Consider the following 24,049-nt stretch of genomic DNA (forward strand, 5'->3'; position numbering starts at 1 on the left):
AAATATTGGAAATTGAGAATCACAAGTAAGCCCGCGGTCTGACAGCGAAGTGCTCTATTGAGGTGGCACGGTACTATGAGGTCTTAAAGATAAGATGGAGCCTGATTATTCAAGGCCTTGTCTGTAAGGAGGAGGATTTTAAACGGGGCCAATGAAGAGAAGCCAGTGTGGGATAAATATACTCTCTTTCGCTGGGTCGTTTAGACTGAAGACAAAGTCGACCCAAAGTCCTTTAGAGGCAGGCACAAATCACTGATTTAGTGGTCATTAAAATATGTTCAGAATTTGCAAACTGATTGTGATTCATCCCATAAGTCACGACACACTACTCTCCCCTATATAAGCTGCCTTTATAGATTTGATGTATCAGTGTCTGTATTGCCTAGTATTTACTTGGTATCAGATTGATACCGACATTTTTAGTATTGAACAGCATTTATTGTGTGTTTTTACATTACACACCCTTTCCCACTGTCTTTCTACGACTCTGTAATTAACCATTAGTTGTTATTGATCTTTGGTTTACTTTCACAATGCGTCGTTTGTCCAGTCTCCCTCCACTCACCTCCAATCAGTCGCAATAATGGCTGTTCCTCTCTGAACCTTGTTCTGATGAAGGTTTCTTCCTATTAAAAAGGAGTTTTTCCTTCCCACTGTCACCAAGTGCTTGTTTACAGGGCTCTGTGTTCAGTGTTCTGATTGTTGGGGTTTTCTCTTATTACCTTAGAGTTTTTTTACCCCACAGTATAAATTGTTTTGAGGCGATTGTTGTTGTGATTTGGTGCTTTATGAATAAAACTGAATTGCAAAAGAAAACCCCAAACCGTCTTTGGACTGTGCATTGTAAGGCTTGTTTTTTTTGTTCTTTTTGTCAGTGTCAATTTACACAAAATGCAGACTTAGTTGGACATTGAACATAGTAGCATCTGTGGTTTATAGTATGTCCCCCAGAATGAGTACAAAGGTCAGTAAGGAGGAAAACCCGAGCTGCTGCAGCCGCCCTCATAATGCTGTGTGAATGACTCCACTAATGACACCAAATAGCAATTCAGCAGCAATTTCCCCAATCTGGTGAAAAACAAACAACAGCCACAGAGCTTGTTTCCTAAATCAATCTTTGCATTTAATTCAGCGCTTTAGAAGCTTAACAGTAAACAAGAAAAATGTACACTGGTACACATATTTCAGAAGGACAAAAAATATGAATTCTTGATAAATATATTTGGTATTTCTGTTGCTTTAAATAAAGGAACCATATCAAAGTCTGACTTCATGCACACCACGGCACTCACACACACTGAACTCGACTGATAAAAAAAACTTCACGTATTTCCGTGTCTGTTTTAGGCTACTATATTACTGGTGCCGGTAGGCCTGCACAGCTTACATTAAATGTACCATACATAGAAATATTAATGTAGCAAGTAAAAGGCACTCAGAGAAAAGCTTGGACATGCCAGTAAACTCAAAGCAAATTGACCACAACCACGTAAAGCAACTGGATAGTTTCATTCCAAAAACACAACGTTTTTATTTAAAATCAGATCTTTTTACATAACGTAAAAAACCCTCCATCTTAAAAGTCGTAACTGATTATGTGCTTGATTTTAATTACAAATGTATCCTTGTCTGGGTTGGTTACTTGGGATGAAACAATCACAGTTTGCAATCACTGCAACATAGCTGAAAACACTACAACCACACCGCCAGCTGAAACCAAAAAAAACCCCAACTGTTGGCTAGTGCCTCAAATAGATGTGCACTGTACTGTGTCTCTAAATCTGTCTTACTCAAAATAGAGTGTACATAAACAATATAAATAATCTTTACACTCTGTACAAGGATGTTCGTAAGACACTCACTGTTGGAGGTACATTCAGAAATGAGGCTACACTCTCAGTTAGTACCTACAGCATTTATGATATGTAACTCAGAAGAGTACTCGATATAGGAACAGATATGCGTGCACACAGCTGAATGCTTCTACAGGATTATCTTCGCTTCTATAAGCCAGGTGTGAAATAAGCTCACGAAACTGGACAGTTGACACGGAGCGGGATGGAGGCAGACGAGGGAGGGGGGGCGGGGCAACAAATCATTAGTTGTAGCTTTAGTGTGCACACAACCAACATGGTACACATATGCACTTGTACACTTGTACTGCTCCGAGTAACTCCATGCAAAAGTTGGAGATGATAATTTTCAGTTAAGTACATTAACAGCTACAGCCGACACAGAGCTGCTGGGTTTTCTGCACACTTCCTGCTGCTCAGAACCATGAACTACTACACCTATTGTGTTCAGCTTACTGCTACAGCTTGGCCCTAAGACGGAGAAGGATTTTTGCTATTGTTTTGGCGAAATGAGTGATCTAGTCAAAGCAGAAAATGTTTCCCCCCCCCAAAAAAGAACAATGTTCAGGACAGGTTCTTTGCGACATACACCACCGCGCGGCTCGTCTTATCACTGAGGAACAAGGTAAATTTGTTTAAGCCTGTCCTCGGGGATCTAGTAGCTAATATGAAGAGCAGTATAACCCCCTTTCTTTGAGAGTGTAAGAATGGAAGGTATATAAAGGAAAGAATTGATTTGCCCCTCACCGCAACCACCTAAATGCCCAGCAGCGCCGAATTTGCTCGGTTCAGCGGGAGTCGTGGAATAGAGGAATCGGGCCAGCGAGCCTGAAGCTGTTATACACCAGTTTGTATGATATGCATGTAATGCGATTCCTTGACATAGTGTAAAAATATGGACTATATATAAGCAGTGGGCGTAGTCTCACGTCACAAGCAAGGTGTACATGTGACTGAAAAACAAAGGCCTCTGCATGGATCAATCACACGGTTGTCCATGCGTTTTACACTAAACTTTGAAGTTATCCCTACAGTTGGGCTTCTTTATGTCACAGGATCAGGTACCCCCTGCTGGTCATGATAAAAAAATGTAAGTTCACAGGTTGGCTACGTCCTTCTTTCTTATGATCTATGATAAGTCCGAAAGTGCTGACGGAATGCAGGTTTGACCACACGATCACCTCCAAAAAGATTAGCACTTTATGGCGTAGTGATTTCTATTGATCTGACATAACTGGAATTTTTGCCCCTCCGAAACAAATCTTTATTGCAGTAAGCATTTAGGACTGGTGACAGCAGAATGGAATGCAGAGAGAGAGATATGAGGAACACGCTGACTATGCTATTTTGCTTGTTTAATTTCACATAATGAGCGTGCTTTGGGATGAATTCTCGCCTCTTCCTCAGATGCGACCCCTCACTGACTCCCTGGCCCTTTCACCTAATGAGTCGCCGAACCGGAGCCGCTGGAGACAGAGCGTACGTGCCAAAAGGGCAGCTCTGTTGTGGCAAGGGGAAATCATGCTTCATTTACAAGTGCAGTTCTCGTTCAGTAATCCAATAATAAAAATTGTTGTCTCTTTGTAAACTAATTGAATGGGTGGGGGTTGAACTGATGCGCATGGCCACATATGTCAGATCAGATCGCTTGTTTGATACTCTTGCTCTACCGTATCCAGAAAGGCTTGTCTGGTCACTGTTAACTCCCCTGTCCCACACAATCACACCTCTTTTTATCCAGTAACCTGCAGCAGAGGGATTCAGAGGTATTAAGTACTGTAGCTATCCCTGAGGTGCCTATCTCTCATGCATTTCCACAGCACAGCGAGGCCAGCCTTGGAGCAATGATCTGTGATGTGCTTTATGCTCCGCTTTCATCCAGGTGGATCCATTACTGGACTGAACAGAAGAGTGGAGAGGGAGGGCTTGTATGGAGTGTGCAATGTGTATTCTACCCTGTGTATCTGGTCATGATGATGGTTCCTTTGCTAGAAGGTTTTCTAAAGTTTAAGGTGTTACAAAGTTTACCTGGCAGAAATACTAACAATGACATCCAACTTTTTTCAGTCTTTTCAAGTTCAGGCCCTACAACTTCTTGTCTTTTTCTTTTTTAGTTGCCCTTCTCATTCAAAAAGTCCAACTCCGACTGCTCTGTCCCCTCTGGAATACATCAGCCTGAACAACGCCCTCCATCACAAAGTACCCTGATCAGCAATGAAGAATCCACCTTCTTTCTTTTTCCTCCTCCTCAGTCTGTGGGCCCTCCAGCAGACTGCTGCCACAAGCAACATCACGACGCCGACACACAGCAGCGCCACGGACACTACTTTGGTCTGGAGCAACGTGTTAAAGGTAAACGTCACCCCAGTTCCTGCCATGCCGATCACCAGAGATATCACGCCGAACGGGAACACGCAGCGGTACCAGGACTTCTCTGTCCCGCCTGTAGCTTGGGCGAGCCTTTCCAGCGTTGGGAGAGACTCTGGAGGTTTGGCCGAACACCTTCCGACACTTCCCTCCATCTCCCCTCCTTCGCCACAGCCGTTCAAACCCTGGTTCTCAGAGTCCTGGGGCAAGTTGTTGGCCTCGCTGCTGTTGCCGCAGTCCAGGTCCGGATGAAGGACCGAGGCTGGGGGCTGGCGCCCTGAGGAGCAGCCCATCTCAGAGCTGCCGTCCTTGAGTGACGAAGCGCGAAAAGCTGCCCGTCGGCAGCGGGGGTCCTCTTTGAGTACGTTTGATGATTGCTGCCGTTTATGATGCTACAGGGGGTTTCTCTGAAGCTGCTTCGAGTGCTGTCAATGACAGAGAGGTTGCTGCTACTGGTCTTGTTGTTGTTGCTCTCAGTACTTAACGCCAGCATGTGCCTGCAACTGGAGACACAGAGAGAAGACCTGAAAATAGAAAGCAGGAGATGGGGGGAAAGAAGAAAAAATAGGGCAAGACAGAGAAGAAAACACAACTACTGAGCAAACATTCCAAGAGGGCTGGAGACATTCACAGGAAAAGGATGGAAGAAGGGAAAAATAAAGCCAACAGATGAGACAGATCTGCCACAGAGAGGAGGCACTTACCCGGTATTTTCAGTATCCATCAATGAGTGAATGTTTTCAGTGCAGCCTTGTCTCCTGAGCGGCTCGCAGCAGCAGCAGCACCACAGTGTTGTGATGCCGATGTTCATAGGATTATATAATGACAGAGGAGAGGAGGTGGAGCCTGTGGGACGCGGTCAATGGGATGCAAGCATCTGATTGGCTCCACTCGCAGAGTGATTCAGGGAGGAGGGGCTGAGATGAGGTTAACCGTTCAGCGGTCTCATTCACTGATCTTAATTCATTATTTAGTGTGACATGGAATTTGAGATACCCCTTAAAGGCACTGCATTTTTTCATTATGGGCAGAATATAAATGACACTGATACCGAAATGAGAAAAAGATGCTTCTTGACAATGAAATCGGACCAACAAATGTAATCGGCATGAATACTATGACACCACATCCCGCAGCTCTGTCCCTGACTTCATTTTCACTGCTGCTGTCACACATGTTATCAGGGTCATGTGAAAATCTCCAGTGTCTCCAGTTGTGTTACAAGACAGTGCAAGATCCCCACCCCAAGGGTGACAGTGGAATATAATTACAGTGAGATAGAAACCTTGTATCTGCAAAATGTCATCTTTTCAGCAAGAAAAGCGGGACTGCTAAAACTGAGATAATTCAGTTTTTAATAGTTTTAATCAAACCCATGAAGGTCACAGAGAAGCAAGACATGTAATTAGTAAAGACTGAACAGCACCCAAATTTGTATTTTTTTTTAAACAGCTAATCATAATTCAGAATTGAAGTGAAGACATTTTTTGCACAAAAGCATGATGGTTATGGTCATGTTTGTGTCACATTTCTCCAGCATGTGTCTCTTATGCTGTTCAGAAAATGACAGTAGGACACAGGAGCAATGTTCCCTCTAATTTTTCATGTGTCTGAGCGAACGCACAAACTCACTGAGCGATTCCTTGGACCACTGTGAGCAACAGCAGACGTGTGCACTGTCGTCACGCCAGCATCAAATCCATCCAAGTTACATGGTTTATTAAAATAATCAAATTACAGCATTTACATTTATGTTAGACTACTTTTAATTAAGTGCTTTAGCCCACTTACAATGAAAAATTTTAAAAATCTTGTTCATAACTTGAACTCCAATTTTGAAAACACGACGTTCTTTCTTTTTTTTAAATTTCTTTTTTAATAAAGCTCTGACTTGTATTATGAGTATGAGTCTGTGGTCTGGGAGCGAGTCCTGTAACTCTCTGTCCGCAAAATACAGTATATAATGACCAATTTTGGGCAATTAATTATATAGTTACTTCTTCAAAAAAGTAACTGAGTTATGCAAAGTTTTTTGCTGCTGTTTACCTAAAAATGCAGCCAAGGCGTTTTTTTAAATAAAAATTTAAAACTATTTACAGAATCAGCTGTTCTGCATCAAATTTGATGCCACACAAATTATTTGTGCGACTCCAAAAAATAATTTCTGTCCACTATGAGATAAAGGAGAACAACAGCCTGATACCTGCAGGCCTGACTACAGGAGATGTATCACTCCTGTAACACCTGTAGCCAGGGCTGGATTGGCCATTGGGCATACCCGGCATTTGCCTGCTGGGCTGCTCGTGATTTTTCATTTTTAAGGGCCGATGGGGTTTTATTTCTTTTCTTTTTTTAACGGTACAAATGAATGGTGGTGGCTTGGCCAGTTGGTCATGATCGACTCTGGGCTGGACCAATTACAGCCGAGGAGGTCGAACTTTAAAGTTGAGGTGAAAAGGAACACGATTTGTCCCGTTCCTCTTCAGCTAGAAAGTTGCTAATTCAATCACGAAACTGATCAATGATCAGCTGATCGGCTTTTCTCTCTGCGCCAGAAAGAAGAAACCACACAGCAAATCCAGCATGTCCAAATTAACACTGTCGGATTTGATTTCAACACTATTAAAGTGTCTATATGGGTCCACACCAGAGAGTGTTAATTTAACTCTTTTTGGAGAGTTGGTACGTTAACTCTGATTTAGTGTTAAACACCAAATCTGTCTGGAGTTGATAATTTAACACTTGGTGTTAAGAGTTTATATATTAACTCTCAAAGAGTATTTTAGTTTAACTACGTAAGAGTTATCTTCTAATTCATTCTAAAAAGCGGGAATTTTACTGTTCTGAACTTCTAGAAATTTCTTTTGGAAATAAACATTTACTAAAAAGATGCAATGGTTTTTGAAAAACATTTATTCTGAACTGCGCACCACAATTTCAAAACATTTTCTTAAAGATGTAACAGAATACATGTTCTCACTTTCATTAGAATTTTGTTTATCAAAAGGTCTGACATGGTAAATGCAAATAACAGCGTTCTCATCACTTATTTCTTCAATACAATATTCATGTCCTTCATTCATCCCTTTGTGGAACTTCAACGCACTTCTGCTCTCCCCCATATTCCATCTTCACAAGCATATCCTGTGCGGAGATCGAATAAAAATTAGTTGACACTAATTAATGGCACAAATAATCCAGTAAACAATTGCAGCACAGTAAAAAAAAAAAAAGGAATCCTCTTTGAGCCATTACTTGTGTAAAGTATTTTCCCAAAAGACAAGGACACAGGCAACAGGTAATACTGAACTAAATGTAAAACCTCAACCTTTTTCATTTTTACCTAAACCGTGTGCACAAAACTCTGGAGGGATCTATGCTAACGTAGAACCCAGTCAGGACCCCTGCTACTGCTGTTTGCTCGCTTTTTTTATGGGCGATCGTTTTCAGGCTTCAAGTAGCACCATTATACCAACATTTCACATTCTAGACATTGTTTTAGGTGTATTTGACCAAAAGTTTGACTGAAAATTCACATGCAAGCTTTTTTTCAAGGCTGTGGTATTTGCCCGCAAACAATACCTTTCAGCTAGCTAAAACAGAATATTATGCTATCAGCGAGCAACATGGCTAATGCCTTTCACACAGCTTTGTCTCAACTCTAAAGAGCCACAGAAGTAAAAGCTCATAATAATAATTGAAACAATCTTTGAAAAAATGACTTACCAAGCATGGCAAACAACTCAAATATGTAGAGCAAAATGTTCTGAAACGGCTTCACTTCAGCTTCGATTGGAGCCGTGCTGGGGGCGGAGTCTGTGAATTTACTCTGTTGGTGTCATAGCCCGTCTAGGAGTTCAGAGTTAAGAGGTCAAGAGTTAATGTTTCCATTGTAACACCTCCAGATTTGACAGAGAAACACTCATTTTTAACACTCGATTTTAACTACTATCATTTTACACCTCAGAGTTACATTAAAAGAATGTGACTCTGCTTAGAGTAAAATTAACTCTACTTTTGCAAGAAGACTATTAACACCAAAACATTTAACACTTTTGAATTTGCTGTGCAGCGGAGGTTGCGCTAAACAACACTTAAGCACGTTTAAGCTTGATTGACTTTATTTAATATTACTTTCTAGTATCAGCTAATGTTTGCTGGAGCCACAGCTCCAGGTCATGATATTGGTTTGTATATCTGATGAGAGGGAAACATGAAGATGAAACCAGGAGACGTCCTTACTGAATCATCAGAGCTGAACAGGTGATGGAGAAACAGGTTTACATTTTAGGTGACATGAATGAGTTGAAGGGAAGTTATGAACTGTTTCTGAGAGACAAATAACACCAGGATCCTTTTCTAAGTAGCTGACAGCTGCTAACTGTGCAGGGGCGGGTCTAGCAAAGTGTTGCCAGGGGGCCAGGTAGGGCATTAACAGGGAGAGGGGGGCACAAAGAAATACTCTTCTTTCTTATTCTCATTTAAAATGTCTAGCTTTTAATACATAATTATCTGAATCTTACAACGAAAGTTTTCATCTGTTGTAAAATGTATAGAAATCCATTACTGTATTCAGTAAATATTAAGTCTAGTTAGTATATACCCTAGTAAGTTATAGTATTCTTTCCTTTGGGAAGGTACCATCTGTGCAGTCTGCAATTCTGTAGAAGAAAGATGTTGAATCTATTTAATTACTGGAGAAAAATAATTTCCGTGCATTTGTTTTATACGTGTATTAAATTAAAATCGGTTTTGTCAATTAAGCATCTTGAGGCAGAGGGTACGGGAATGGTTCCCTATTTTTTTTTCTTTTCTTTTTTGCTGGGAGTTGGCAACCCTATTTGTTAGGTATATGTAATTATAAATTAGGTTGTTTTATATTTTTACTAAGTTCTGTTTAGAATACCAGAATAGGGAGGATGGTGTAGGTTTAAGTTTATTATAAAGACCTTATGGCTTTTCCTATAATACCATGGTGGGCCGGTCACTAGTCAAAATGCCCAGGCAGATTTTTTGTCCCAGTCCAGCCCTGTCTGTAGCACTCAGTAGTCGCCTCATTGTTCTGACACACACAACAAAACTATTGACTACACTACACACTGACTACACAAGATTTGCGCTAAACGTTGAAAATCTCTCACATCTCAAAACACCGCCGTCACTCCTAAAACTTCCCCATTCCTAAACAACTAAATGCCACGTTGCATATCATTTTTTGATTGGTCGACATGGTACATTTTTTGACCAATAGGAAAGGGTGGGGGTTTTTGGTTTTGTTTTTGCTCACAGGTGGAGAGTGCTTTTGAGCACTTTCCTTATAAAATGGCGTTTTTACCATTTCTTCCCACAGTAACGATAGTATTCAGGAAAAAAACCAAACATTGCATATATTTTTATCATAACTCTGGTTTTACGTGGCCCATCAACACAATTTAAAAACTGGTATAAAGTCCACACGTTTTCCGTCAATTGTTTCGTCTGTCCTGCTCACATCTCCAATGGTTGTACATGTTGTCATTAACGTGGCTTCACTCCACATCAGCCACGCTAGCTAACTAAAACACCTAGCTAAACTAGCTAGCTAAAACACCGGTGTCCGCACATAAGGATGCTGTCATAGCCTGTCAACGACGCTGACTAGCTGTGTATATACGAATGTGGATCGCATCATTGGCTGGACTATGGGATAAGGTGGCATCGTTGTAATCCCATACGGAGCAGCCAGTCACTTACTGACTAACACTGCAAAACAGAATTATTACCGTGCCAGCAGTGCACAATTGCGCACGCGCGCAGCTTAGAGGGAACATTGCACAGGAGCCAATTGTTAGCAAGTTTCCCTACGAATAGCCTTTGTTACATAATAGATTGCTACTTTATCAATGTCCGTGTGTGTGTGTGTGTGTGTGCACTGATTTGTATATTCCATAGTTATCTGCTTTCTCAAGGCGCTGAAATGTTCCAATCTGCTGTAATTAGCCCTAGCCCAATTTTGGTCGGTATCTCATGGGCACAGTTCCTTTGGAGGCAGATTAACTCTCATTGGGTGAATTTAACTGCAAATTTCCTATTAATAAGGGCCTATAAAAATAGTAGAGTCACAGCATTTAATATTCAAACTGAAACTGGCTGGCTGAATACTGAATCCGTGCTCCCTCACTAACTCATTAATAGGAGTGACGTCAAAAGCATTGAGCTGCACCGCGGGCTGCAGGCCATAGCTGTTTGTCACCATCACTCACCCTGAAATGACACTAAAATAACAAAAATGAGAACAGCAAATGGATGAAATCCCACACTTTCATTCACAAAACAGGCAAAGATGTGTGTCTATGTTTAAAAATCTGGCCTTGAGAGCATGTGCTCCTTGTGTGCCGTTTGCGACAAAAAAGCCTGAAGATCCTTGTGTTTAATAAGAAGGAGGCCTTTTCACCTTCACATCCAAACATTTTTAGTTGCAGGAACAACCGTTGAGGTGAATAGCATTAATGGTGGCTAAGTTTCTATCAAAGGGTGTTTTATCTTCTTTATCTTCTTGCACACCAGCAAGAAGACTCTGAAAGTAGCATGACAAAACACAAGTCATTATTAATGAATGATTATTGGCTCCTGTGTGTTCTTTGCTATGATATGTTGCTTTGTGTCCATGCAGCTCTTAGCACTAAGTTAATAAATAGTAAGCAAATAAATAGATCTGGCCAATCAGACCACTGCGCTTGGCAACAAGTGCACTTGCAGCTTCAAACATGTACATCACCTGATTATATAATGCAATGAAAATAGTAAAATGATAATAAAGTCATGATACAGCTTTAACTCCTGGATCTGCCTGCTGCTGCCTTCGCTTGATGTCAACTTAATTATTTCAAAGACCAATGCTTTCGGTGTTTAATGGCTTTCAATTGTAACCGTTGCTAGCAATGAGCAATTGTTAGTTGTTTAAATATTATTCAAAGTTTGTGAATAGTTTTGCCACATGTAACGATCATAGATAGCTTTCATGAATTAACGCATAATTAGTGCATTTGTTTTTTTTGTGGAATTATTTTAAAAAGAAATGGTCTGATTTCAAAACTGGATGCTCATTGGCTAACAACTTGCAATTGAGAATTCATTAGCCAATGAGCTCACCATGTATAAAAAAAACTTCTTAGCTTAGATTTATAAAACAGTTCATTTTTTATTCAGTAAGGCTTTTTACTAAGGCAGGAAACAGGTATCCTATTTGCCTATTTGTTTGCTTTCTGTTTTTTGATTCTGTTTTTGTTAGAGAGATAATATCTAGATAAGCAGACATTTATCTAGCCAGAAGGTAAGGCAACCAAGCTAATAAACAACCCCCAGGTGTTGAAAAAGACAAGAAAACCCATTCTACAACCAAAAAATGAAAAAAAGAAAAATCACCATGTTAACCTCCTAAGACCTGAACTCTTTCATGACATGCATTTTTAATTTCTCTTTGATATTTGGGCATATTGGGGCCGGATGAATGAAAAAACAAAGAATTACCAGATTTTTTTTAAAACTTATTTTTGTTTTTAAGAAAAATATAAGCCACATATGAGGATATTTGTTTAAAAGTTTGATAAAACAGAAGCAGTATAATGTCCTCGTAAGTGGATATCAGGCCCATGTAGAGCAAAATTGAGTATTTTAGTCTAAATAACCCAAAATGTGATGTCCACATATGTGGACACAGGGTCCTAGGAGGTTAATGGGCCTTGTCTGATACTTGTTACACCAGATCCCCTCAGACACTGCCAAGTCTGTTTTTGTATCACAGTCAGAGAGAAGCCTTTATGTAGAAAGGTAATCACATAATCTGGAGATAAGTCACTTGAGAAAGGCACAGGCAGCCAAGGTGCCGTTACCTTATTTGTGTGGTGCACATTGTTGTTTCTATTTGAGGAAGACGCTCAGTCTAATAACAGAATCCTTCAATAAAGGAACAGTATGAGTGTTTCAACAGACATGGGGAGAAAAAGAAAAAAGGGTGGGAGCTGGAGGCGGGGGACGAATGGATGAGAGCTATAGAAAGATCTTACATGCTACTGTCCGCTGCGCTGTCGTCACCCGTTCACGCTCTGCAACAATGAGGAGCTTTGTTCCGAAGATAGGCACGAAGAGACACACATACCCACACAGGCACACACACATAAAACCACCCACTATGCACACACACAGACCGAGATCCCTTATGGGTCAGTGGAGCCGATGATTGTATATCAGGAGGTGAGATGAACAAAGAGATAAGTGGTTAAAAAAAAAGTGGGAAATGTTGCTTCCATGTGTTGCTGCACAGCTGATCCAGCGCATGGCAGTGTTTTTACAGACCTTCGCAGACTGTTTTTTCTTCAGTTTAGGGTTGGGAACCAAAAGTTAAGCAATTCCCAATTTCATGTAATGTATCAGATAAGATGTTTAGCAAGATGTTTAAAGGAGGCGTGTAAGTCATTTTTTAATGATTTCACATTTCTCTATAGTCTAACAAAGAACTCTTTTTAAATATATATTTTATGTATAAAACCAATGGAGCTACTAACCCTCAGTGGTCTAAATCAATACAGTTGACAGTGCCAACCCTAAACCCTAACTCCAACCGTCCAACTGTAGACCAACTGTAGGCAATCAGGTAAGAAAGATAATACTCATTCTCACTGACACACATCATAGTGGCTTATAGGATTATAGTGGCTTTAGGGTTAGGGTTACATCCATGATCCCTAAAACAACACAGCATCCTAATAGCAGTTTAGAACTAGCTCAAAATAGATTGAAAAAAGGTATAATTGATATGGTAACATATCACCCTTTTGACTGTAGGCCAAGCTTTTTAATTGATAATTACCATCCACAAATTATTAGGTAAACGTTAGCATTGTCTGCTGAATGAATGGCAGTCATGAGACTTTTAATGTGGATTGGACACCAATGAACCACCAGTGATTAAATTAACTGGTGATAACACTGGTCATCTCCACAAAACTGCAACATTCTACCTGAAGATCCTTTATCTGTATATTATGACATAGACTACACACCTTTCCTTGCTAATGGTCGACTGGCAACTGTGTCTCCCAGTCGTACAATATGACCCACCACCAATAAACACAGGAACGGCTTGAGAGTAAGAGGAGCTGAAACCGCCTACATACTCCACATATTCCAATCCAATTGAGTATCCATAGGATGGCCCTGAACGAGCCCAGCACATGGATGCCCCACTCCAAAAGACAAATTCATCAGCTGCCAATGCCACACACACACATCTCCCAAGGGCTCATGACAGAGCATGAGTCAGAGTTGTTTTGCCAGCATAAAGTCTTACAAGTGCTAGGCAGGTTTTTTTTAATGTTGGGCCTGATTAATGTATGTGTATATGCACATGCCTATGTGCCTTTCTATGTGGTCTCACTCAGGTCAGCATATTTTTTCGTGTCTTTTTCTCCCACTTGTTTAGTAACAGCATAGAAAAGCCTATATACCTGCGGTGGGCTTGTACATGGCCCAGGGCCTTCCAGAAGGACAGGATATTTGGTGAGGTGCTGAGATAGGCCTTGGCAGGTTGAATGTTAGCTTGACGTTCATGCTGTCAAGCCCATCTGGCAGCAACCGGTGCCAAACCATGTCCTGTCAGCCTTGCTTATGCTGCCATCCACCCACATCCTTATGAACGCTTTCAGGATGTTCACTTCTCCACTTGTTCTGCTGTACCTTTTCCAAAGTAAAATGCCAGTGTGGTTAGAGAGCATGGCTAAACGTAAAGCTAAATGTGTAATGCTTAAATACCAAGATAACTGTAAATACAAATGAACTTTTTAATATGTTGTAAATTGTACTTTGTCTTTTAAAGATATATGTTCTTAAAACAGTGACTGCAGAGAACAAATAAAGTCTGTGGTTAATATTGTTTCCAGTGCGTGCTTGGTGTTAAAATGTAATTACGATTTAAAGGCGACAGTATGGTGCTTTGGAACACAACAAACTATTGCTTTTGCGGTTTTCTAGAACCAGAAGTTAATATATGATCAGTGCAATGAGTTCTAGCAGTCACTGACTGGCTCTGTGTCTGGACATTAGAGGTGGGTGGATCAATCCACGTATCGATACCAATGCTGGTATTAGTATTGAATTGATAGTAGTGCGTTAGGATCAATACGTTTTTCTATGTAGCCCAGTTAATTGGGTAGTTATTTTCTTGGAAATGAAAAAATATACGCTAAGGCAGGGGTCAGCAACCTTTAAGACCCAAAGAGCCACTTGGACCCGGTTTCCACGCAAAAGAAAACACTGGGAGCTGCAAATACTTTTTGACATCTAAAATGAAGATAACACTGTATATATAGTTTTTTACTTTTATGCTTTGTGTGAACAACTAAGGTGTGTTGCTTATGAAATCCATAAAGTGCTACAGACAAATTACATTTTATTTATGTAATTAACACATTTTGAACTCTTAAAGAAATATAACAAAAGGAAAGACACCCAGCTGAACTAAAATGATCCATGTAGCAAACAAAAACTGTTATATCGCCTTTGGGCTTTTGGAGCCTTGACCAGACTTTTAAAAAAATAATTGGAAAAAAAGCACTATGCTGCTAAAAGATGAAAAATAGATATTTGCAAAATTCTGCCTAAATATGTATTTTACCTGGTTATTGTGTGTGGCGGGGCATCGTCTGCAATGCCGCTGCAGGGGAGGTGGATGCACCTGAGCGGCACCCGCAATCTCGCCTCGCCGCCTTAACGTCAGTGCTCTCTCTGCTGTTGTGTTGGTGTGTGTCGGGCTGTGAGCTGAAAAGCTACAGCCGGCTGTATGCGTACAGCAACCGTGTATGAAAAGTGGTCAATAAAGAGATGCTGAAAAGCAGTGGGTCTGCCATGGTATGTTTACAATGCAACTTCCGCTCCTGATCCTCTGTGCACAGCGTCTGCAAATCAGGGCTGTACGAAGTCACTTTCATCTTTACACAGGATTGTAAGCTATCATCTGTGAGGCGTGAGCGGTGTTCGTTTTTAACATAGTTCACGGTGGAGAACAGCTGCTGACATAATGTGGATCTGAAGATCCATAATTGGCCTACCTGGGGTTGAAAGTCTCGATAAATGCATGGCGCTTCGGCGGGTATACCGGCTTCCGCGAGTGTGACGCTTATTTTGAGCGATGAAAAAATAATATAATATAATTTTATTTTATATTTCAATATCACAATAATCTTCCAATTTAGAACTACAAGTTAAAAAGGAACTCAGCTAAATACTTCTAATTTATTTTCCCAAACCACACGGAGCCGCACTATAAGGACTAAAGAGCTGCATGCGCTCCGGAGCCGCAGGTTGCCGACCCCTGCCCTAAACATTAAGCACTATGGCTGAATGTCTAGCCTACATCTCATTTAAAAAACACAAGTTGACCCAAAGTGCTTTAGAGACAGTCACAATTACATTCCAGGTTTCCATAAACCCAGTTTTAAAATACATGTAAAGCTGCAAGGTGTGTTTTGTTGCGTTAACTAATTATTGTGGAAAGAAAACCACATTTATTTAGTGGTCACTAAGTTTTTTATAGTTAGGGCTGGATCAGGTGACCCTGAATCCTCGCTTAGATATGCTGCAATAGGTGTACGCTGCAGGGGGATTCCCATAATGCATTGATTATTTCTTCAGTCACCTTTCTCACTCACGATGTGTTAATAGACCTCTCTGCATGGAATCATACATTAATCTCTGGCTGTACAATATTTCAGAAGGGTATTACAGAAACCTGCTATCACAGCAAACAGTTCGTATTGATCTGATTTGAAATGTTCTGTTGGGTAACGTTACCATCCATGTTTATTTAGCTATATTATGCAAACCTTTTTGGCTTTAGCTACGAAAAAGAAGCATACACTTCCATGCTGACTTATCACCACTGCCATTGCTTTGGCAATACACACCTGTGACTTTGTGTAACAGGGTCATAAATCACATTGTTATAATTACACAAAATGTGTTCTAAACCCCCAAACTGCTCCTTTTATACTTGACTTTTAGGACCTCCAAGCCTGTAGTTGTGTTCATTATCAGTTAGAGCCCCTCCTCATTCTTTTCTTCTTCTTCTTTGGTGCAATACTATAAATACAGTGTACCCCTTTTGCCTCTCCCCTTTTTCTACAATTCCCCTGTGGGAGAGGTGGGTGTCATTTCTTTCCAATATCTTAAAACACACATAATTCATATTTAGCCACCCTGATGTTTATTATTGCGATGTTAGTTCAGTTATTGTCATTATTAAGCCTGTTTTTGTAAGATGTTATAAGTGTGTAGTATGTGTGTATCATAAATGTGTTTTAGGCGCCATAAATGCTAGCATGAATATATACTCCTTGCTAGCTTGGGAGCTGTGGTGGGTTGAGCTAACCCTCTTACCCACTGTTTGTATTTGGTCTAGGAGCTGGAGTGGGCAAATTATTTACTTGGAGGTCTTTCTTTTACCTTTTTTATCAGGTATGTCGGATTTCATGTTGTTGTTTTTGTTTTATCTTATGTCAAATATGTTACGTGTAAATGCATATTTTATGTTTAATGTAAAAATAAATGCCACCCCTTTTTCTACAATTCCCCTGTGGGAGAGGAGCTGGAGTGGGCAAATTATTTACTTGGAGGTCTTTCTTTCTTATACCTTTTTTATCAGACACAACGCAGAATCACACCGGTTACATTTGCAAAGCTGCTAAAGACACACTGAAGACAAAGGTGTGTTTGGTTGTTAAATTCCAATTTCAGTTCCCTACATCCACCACAAGCACCTCCTGTCTGCTACACTGCACTGTGAAGCGCTCCATTCCTTCAAAAACAAACACTGCCTCTGATTGCAATCCAGCTAGTGATTGCATTTCAACATAATTGAGAAATCGCAGCACAGACAAGACAAATTTTTCACTGCTTATTTTTCAGCAAGAATCCTGTTCAGCTTCAGTGTATTGGGGTCAAGGCAAAACAGATTCTTGGCACATATATAACTGTTAACCTTGGCAAAAAAAATCTGCATCACTAGAAACCACTAAAGGTAAGTGGGGCAATTCTTTGAAAATAAAAATAAAAAGAATTTAATGTACTACTCTAGTAGACTAAAAACCATTACTAATTCTTCATGCTCTATGATGCCTTGTTAGCAGAGAGAGACACATTTGCATACTCGTACTAAATATTCTTGCACAACAGGCTCTGTAATGTAGCAAGCACCACCTACAGAAACTTCAGCTATAAATCAGATGAAAAGAGCATCACAGTAATGCCCACACAAAAGTGAAGTGCATGAAAACAGTGGTCCCAAAGATGGAAAAATAAAATATAAAGCAGCCACAGATTACCTCTTTAAACCTTGTCTGAACTTGCATCCTCTGGTTACCCACCCAAACACCACCCATGGGAACAACAGTTCTTTGAAGTCCCACCACCTCCACAATTCACATCAGTGAGGCTAACTTTGGTGTTTGACTTTTAGAAAGTAAAATTACTAAAAAGGAAAAAGAGGGAATTAAGAATTCAAAGAAACCCTGGGAAGCTTTTAAAAAAAAGCTCCCAACAATGAGAAGTAATTAGACATAAATTAAGTCGGAAAAAAGAGAAAATTGCAACATTTAGAGGATGAAGACTGCATAAAAATAAAATGGAGACAGAAATAAAGATGAATAAACGAAGGCAGACTTTACACTGAATGACCCTGATGCAGAGGAGCTTATTCATATTCCAACAGGATCAAGAGAAAAATGTGTCTATATGAAGCTTTTCAGAGTTTGTCATTAGTGTCAGTGAGCATGTTTTCTCAGAATCAGGTACTCTTGACCAGTGTTGGGACTAACGCGTTATTAAGTAACGCGTTACAGTAACTACGTTATTATTGTGGTAACGAGCACGGTAACTAGTTATTATGCCAAAATCAGGAACGCGTTACTCGTTACTGGGATTTAGATAGGGTCGTTACTCGTTACTTCGTGTGGTGGCATCGCGGAGTTTCCACAGATTCAGTAACATTAGCAAGTGGTGGAGGCAGCAGGTGGATGAAGGAAAAGGGACGCAGAAGGAAAAGAGACCCGAGGCGGCCGCCGGTCCAAGTGTGAACTGAACTTCAGGTAAGAAGTTATGACCTGCAGTCTATCTGGGTCAGATATGAACCAAGTTTAGGTGGAGTTTATTTTCGTTATTCTGACTTTTTCCGTACTGCGTGCTAGCTAGCATGACGGAGTTTCTATACAGCTGGGTGGGTGCTATGAAGTTAATGATGTTGAACCTTATTTTGTTCATAAGTTATTAGAGTTGCCAACTGTCCCGTCTGGTATTCAGAGAAAATATTACGCGTTTCTTATTGAGGTGAAAAGGAACAGTTTGTCCCGTAATTCAGCTACAATGAAAAAGGCACAAAGCTGGAGTTATTCTGTGTCTTTGCTGCACAGCTGCCTCTTCTTCTCTCATTCTCTCCCCTCCCTCTCCTGTTTCTACTTCAATCATGAAACTGATCAATGATCAGCTGATCGGCTCTCTTGTTTATTTATCGCTCACTTTGCGCCGAAAGAGGAAACCAGCGGATGTCGCGCTAAACAACAGCAGCACGTTTAAACTTGATCAGCTGTTGTTAGAATTTATTTAATATTAATTTCTAGTATCAGCTGATGTTTGCTGGAGCCACAGCTGTAAAAAAAAAAAAGCTGCTGGTCATGATATGGTTTGGTTATCTGGTGAGAGGGAAACATGAAGATGAAACCAGGAGATGTCCTTACTGGATCATCAGAGCTGAGCAGGTGATGGAGAAACAGGTTTACCTTTTAGGTGACATGAATGAGTTGAAGGGAAGTTATGAACTGTTTCTGAGAGACAAATAACCCCAGGATCCTTTTTTAGGTAGCTGACAGCTGGTAACTGTGCAGGTGCGGATCTAGCAAAGTGTGGCCAAGGGGGCATGTAGGGCATTAACAGGGAATGGGGGGCACAAAGAAATACTTTTCTTTCTTATTCTCATTTAAAATGTCTAGCTTTTAAAAAATAATTATCTGAATCTTACAACAAACGATTGATAGATTGATGCATATATACCATCAAAACAGTGTACATCACTGTCACAACAGTGTTTGTTTTCATTCAAAGGCTTTATGATTTTTCCTATAATGGTGGGCCAGTTTCTAGTCAAAATGCCCGGGCCAATTTTCTTTCCCAGTCCAGCCCTGTATGCAGCTCATCTGCAGTCTGGTGTTACCTACATCTTCCTATTCAGAAGGCAGAATTTCTGAGTTCTGAGTACAATCGAAAGCACCACGACTGCAGTTTTTGTGTTGGATGTAAAAGGCGCACATGACGCTGTGACGTAGGCTAGAATCATGGCAGCAGTCAATGACGGTCCAGGCGTGGGATTTCTCTCGTGGAAATATGCACGTTATCATATCCTTTCTATTGGTAGGTGGCACCAACCCGTTCTCACTCCCAAAGCGTAACATTTTACGCTAGGTGACAAATCGTCACCATATTACGTTTTCGGCTACCCACACGTTCCTAAATGACGACCTCGGAAAAAGAGGAAATATGAGAACCGTCTGGACTGAACCTACACATGTTCGCTCTTATTCTTCAAATCGCTTAGAAACACGCTATTTAACATCATTAAAGTCCTGGTTAAGGTCAGGAATAAGGTTATGGTCAGGGCTAGGGATAAGGTTAGGTTTAGGGCTGGAATACAGGGCTGGAACGTCTACTCCCGCGGGAGCGTCATTGCACTGGATTCCAGCCATAACCCGCTGCGTACCATAAGAACGCCGAAGGTCTCCTTTCGCGTTCCTCAGGAACGCCGCGGGACGTGACAAAACGTCGACATGTTACGCCTCGGGAGTGAGAACGCTCTGGTGGCACAGTGCACTTGTGGCAAGTAAGCAAGCTAGAAGACTGGCAAAGTTATGGAAGAAACACATTAACAAGAGAATTCTGAGTAAAACCAAAGTTACTTTCCCTAGTAACTAGTTACTTTGAAAGTAACGAGTAACTTGAAGTAACTGAGTTACTTTTGAGAGAAGTAACTAGTAATGTAACTAAGTTACTATTTTAAAGTAACTTACCCAACACTGCTCTTGACACATGAGAGTATATTGAAATCACCAGCTGCTTAAAAACCACAAAAAAGTCATCTTATTTTAAATATAGATTTTCACCAATTACATAATTGTATAAATTCTAATTTACAGAAGCAGTCTCAGATTCCTTTATACCCGTAGGTAGGGATGGGTACCGGTGTCCGGTGCCATGATGGCACCGGTTCTGACATAAACGGTAGTAACCAGACCGAAAAGCAGCGCACATTTCGGTGCTTTTTTTTCCTGTGCTGTGATACACTTTAGATTCTAGCCAATCATTTTACCTTTCCGAGGATAGTAGGCGGGGCCAGGTACGTACGTTCTGTTAGAGCAGAGCTACAGATTAAAAATGTCCAAGGCGAAGCGGTCAAAAGTCTGGCTGTACTTCATAGCAAAATATGCAAACTCAGCAGCCTGCAACAAGTGCTTTAAGCTGATACTGTGATACTGTCAAAGGAGGTAACACCTCAAATCCGATGAAACACCTGGCGACGCATAGCGTTTTTTTAAAAGCCCAGAAATGCGCCGTATTTGATAGCTTGCTGCGAGACCTCACACCGAGCACATCTACTGCGGGTGGGTTGCCTGTTATGCAACATCCCCCAAAAACACGAAGAGGAGAGTCCTGGCCCCTAGCCCTGCCAGTGTAGCAGAAATGATGACGGATGATGATGGCAGCAGCAGCCGTTCTTCTCTGCGTGAGTAGCTAATTTACGTTGAGTAGGCTAACCACGTTATTACATTAATGCATGTAAAGTGAACTAGCAAACATCATCATAGCTACATGCGGCTGTCCTCTTGTTTGATGGCAGATACTCCCTTCACCCTGGCTAAAAAGGCTAAAATGACCAAAGAAAAAGTGGAAAACAGTTAAACATGAGAGGTTTAGGACAAAGTTTGTGTTTTTTCCATTGTTTAAGCACTGCTTCCAGCCAAGAGTGATACCATATATGCCCCATAGCTGCAGAAAAGGTTAACATTGTTATATTTTTACAAAAAACAGCTGAACATGAGAGGTTTTTGGACCAATTTTGTGTTCTCCATTCCTTAAGCACCGGTTTGAGCACCGTTTGAGCACCGGCACCATTTCAAAAGTACCGATTTGGCACCGGTATCAGATAAAACCTAAACGATACCCATCCCTACCCGTAGGGGTTGATCTGTAGTTAAACAAATTGGATTTACTGCTCCCTTGTCATGCTTCTCATAATCTCTTGATTTCCCAGTTGACATGGTATAATTGCTGTATGTGCAATTCTAAACATGCAAGACATCAGGGGTTACAAAAGTTGATTTGCAATTGCAATACTAAGCCTTTACATTGGACAGAAGATAGAAAATGTTCTGCACACAACAGCTTACAGCTTTGGGCTGCAAACATCTGTGTACGCTAATTTTTTCTTCAAATCTTAATATAGTCTTAATGTTTTCCGACTATTATGCCAGTTCTGTCATTGTCCTTGTTGTTTGTAAGCTATAAATTAAAGAAATAAGTAGAAACATTTACCAAAACAGGGGTTTTTAGGTTTTTCTTAATGAAAACTATTGCCTTTGCTAATTTTTTTGTCATTTACTATCACAACGGAAAATATTTATATAAAACATGGCGTGACTGAAACAGAATTCCTTTAAGTCCAAAGCTTACAGAGTGTTATAAAGAGTGCTTTTAACAGTTTCCACCCTGCCCAGTTGTGGCCCTGTAAACTGTGGCTGTAAACATACATAGCTCCTCCCATCTGCTGTTTAAATCTTTTGTTTGTGTAGGGCAGCCAATCAGAAAACAATTGTCTCAAAGGTAACGAAAAGTAGAGATGCACAAATCCAGCTTTTTTCCAGTTTCGATATGATACCTGCATCAGATTGTCTGTGGTAACAGCCAGCAAAGTTCTTGCTGTTAGCTATGCTTCCTTGGATTCAGCAGGTCATTTTCTGTTTTAGATTTTTATAGACTTATACTCTTCCTGAATAAAAGATGAGTCAGGAAGTGGTCTCTGTGGATTATGATGTTCATAGGCAACATTGTGATCTGTAGTGAGAGTAGGGAGCAGGTGGATGAGTCTGGAAAGGTGGATGTATGCACTGGAGAGAAGAGGGAGGAAATATCAGTAGAAGCGAGACAGAATTTATGTATGTGAATTAGAGATGGGCAGGTGGAAAAGTGAAGCTAGAAATAGTGAAGGTAGATGAGTAGAAGAGAGCGTAGGCAGTTTGGAGTTGGCTGAGATGAGTGTCAGGTGATTTGTGACATAAAGACAACAGCAAGAGTGAAAGGGAACGTTTACAAGATGAGAGCATGACCAGCTGTGATGTATGGTTTGGAGACGGTGGCACTGACAAAAACACAGGAATCCAAGCTGAAGACATTTCATTGGGAGTGACCAGGATGGATAAGATTAGAGATGCTAAGATGGTTTGGACATGTGCAGGAGAGGGATAGTGGATATACCGACAAAGGATGTTGAAGATGGACCTACCGGTTAAGACAGAAAGAGGAAGACCTCACAGGAAAGAGAGCAGCCAAAAGAAGATGAAGCAGAATATCTGCTCATCTGATCTGACAGACATTTAATTGGCTAAAACGGCTCGTTTCATGAACTGAAGGGCCGCACCAAGGCCCGGTATTTTGAAATTTAAATTGAAGGGTCAAAGAGAGAAAAAAACAGAGCCCCTGTAAGTAAATGCTACTGAGACAAGAGGTGCACATTTCATTCTCATCTAAGTTGGAAAGAAGGTTTACTGTGGTTAGAAATGGAGAAATCTTGCTGTACCTCAGCGGAGCTGGAAGACATCTTATTGGAAGACATCCTGAAAGTGCTGCGATTACACTTCAGGATGCCTTCAGAAGTTTTTAGATAGAAAATCTCAAAATAACAGCATGGAAAAACTGATTGTCTCAAGGAATTTGAACAGAATCATAAATGGACAAGTTAGTGACTCATGCATGTGTTTAACAGTTTTTATTCATAGAGGGATACATTCTATCAGATTTTGACAACTCAGACAATACTTATCATCAGGATCAATTACTGCTGGGCTGAGATACTTAATGATACCACATCCGTTTTGTGTGTGAACAGCCAGGCCCTTGTCAACTCCATCCACATCCACAGCAGATAGTTTCCTCCCCCTATAAATAGACCGATATCACATGATTCAAGAATAGTTGGAACTGAAATAATGTTTGTGTTCAGATTAAAATAGCTCTAAAAGCATGCATTGCTAGACGTAATCAGTTCAACTTTTAGACACTTCCAGCAGGGTGGTGAGAGGCTGAGTGAAGGAGCTGGGAATACTGCGCTGCGTGCTGCTGGCTTCCAGACGCAGATGAACAAGAAATGGAAAATAGCAGCTAAAACTGGTGTTGGTTACACACCAGGGAAGAAAAAGTAAATTACAAAGAGCAAAACCCAGCAGATTAATAATAAATAGCAAATTAGATTAAAAAAGAAAAGAAATAAGTCGGTATCGTGGTTGTGTAGGAATTTTAGGTGGGACCTTGGGGGTGAAGTCCCATTAAAAAAGGTCAATGTGCTCACTCAGCTGAAATCTACTGACATATTTTTACAGCAATAAGAGGTGACTTTAAAAGGGAAGAATTTAGGTCATACAGTTTGGTAATGAAGACATTCAACATCGACATCTGAAATAAGGTAAAAACTAAGTTCGTGGTTATGATTTGGTAGCAGCAGCTTTTGGGACCTGCAGTGAAACTAAGACTAAGGAAAACAC

The 24,049-nt window shown here is 40.6% G+C and overlaps 1 protein-coding gene and 2 long non-coding RNA genes across 4 annotated transcripts in view; 1 reads left to right on the forward strand and 2 right to left on the reverse strand.

Moving 5' to 3' along the window:
- The window catches only part of LOC309712689, a 354,596-nt gene extending 333,515 nt beyond the window's left edge, over positions 1 to 21,081 (forward strand). The window contains exon 2 of the long non-coding RNA XR_014278353.1: positions 20,462 to 21,081. This is a non-coding gene — a long non-coding RNA (uncharacterized lncRNA). The remainder of the gene's footprint in view (positions 1 to 20,461) is intronic.
- On the reverse strand, positions 1,111 to 5,457 carry LOC309712362 (transmembrane protein 100). 2 transcript variants are annotated; one of them, XM_082543089.1, is made up of 2 exons: positions 4,925 to 5,457; positions 1,111 to 4,723 (listed from the first exon to the last, which is right to left on the reverse strand). In XM_082543089.1, exon 2 carries the CDS (start codon positions 4,511 to 4,513, stop codon positions 4,046 to 4,048), a length of 468 nt encoding a protein of 155 aa, XP_082399215.1. In that variant the 5' UTR covers positions 4,514 to 4,723; positions 4,925 to 5,457; the 3' UTR covers positions 1,111 to 4,045. The 2 variants fall into 2 exon arrangements, with proteins under 2 accessions (XP_082399215.1, XP_082399216.1); XM_082543090.1 differs by having other exon boundaries at positions 1,111 to 4,744.
- Positions 7,116 to 8,307, reverse strand: LOC309713642. Its single transcript, XR_014278631.1, has 2 exons — positions 7,947 to 8,307; positions 7,116 to 7,364 (listed from the first exon to the last, which is right to left on the reverse strand). It is a non-coding gene; the product is annotated as an uncharacterized lncRNA (long non-coding RNA).
- Positions 21,082 to 24,049: the final 2,968 nt, after the last annotated feature.

Source organism: Aulonocara stuartgranti, assembly GCF_965226115.1.
Source record: "Aulonocara stuartgranti genome assembly, chromosome: 8".
Classification (NCBI taxonomy): Eukaryota; Metazoa; Chordata; class Actinopteri; order Cichliformes; family Cichlidae; genus Aulonocara; species Aulonocara stuartgranti.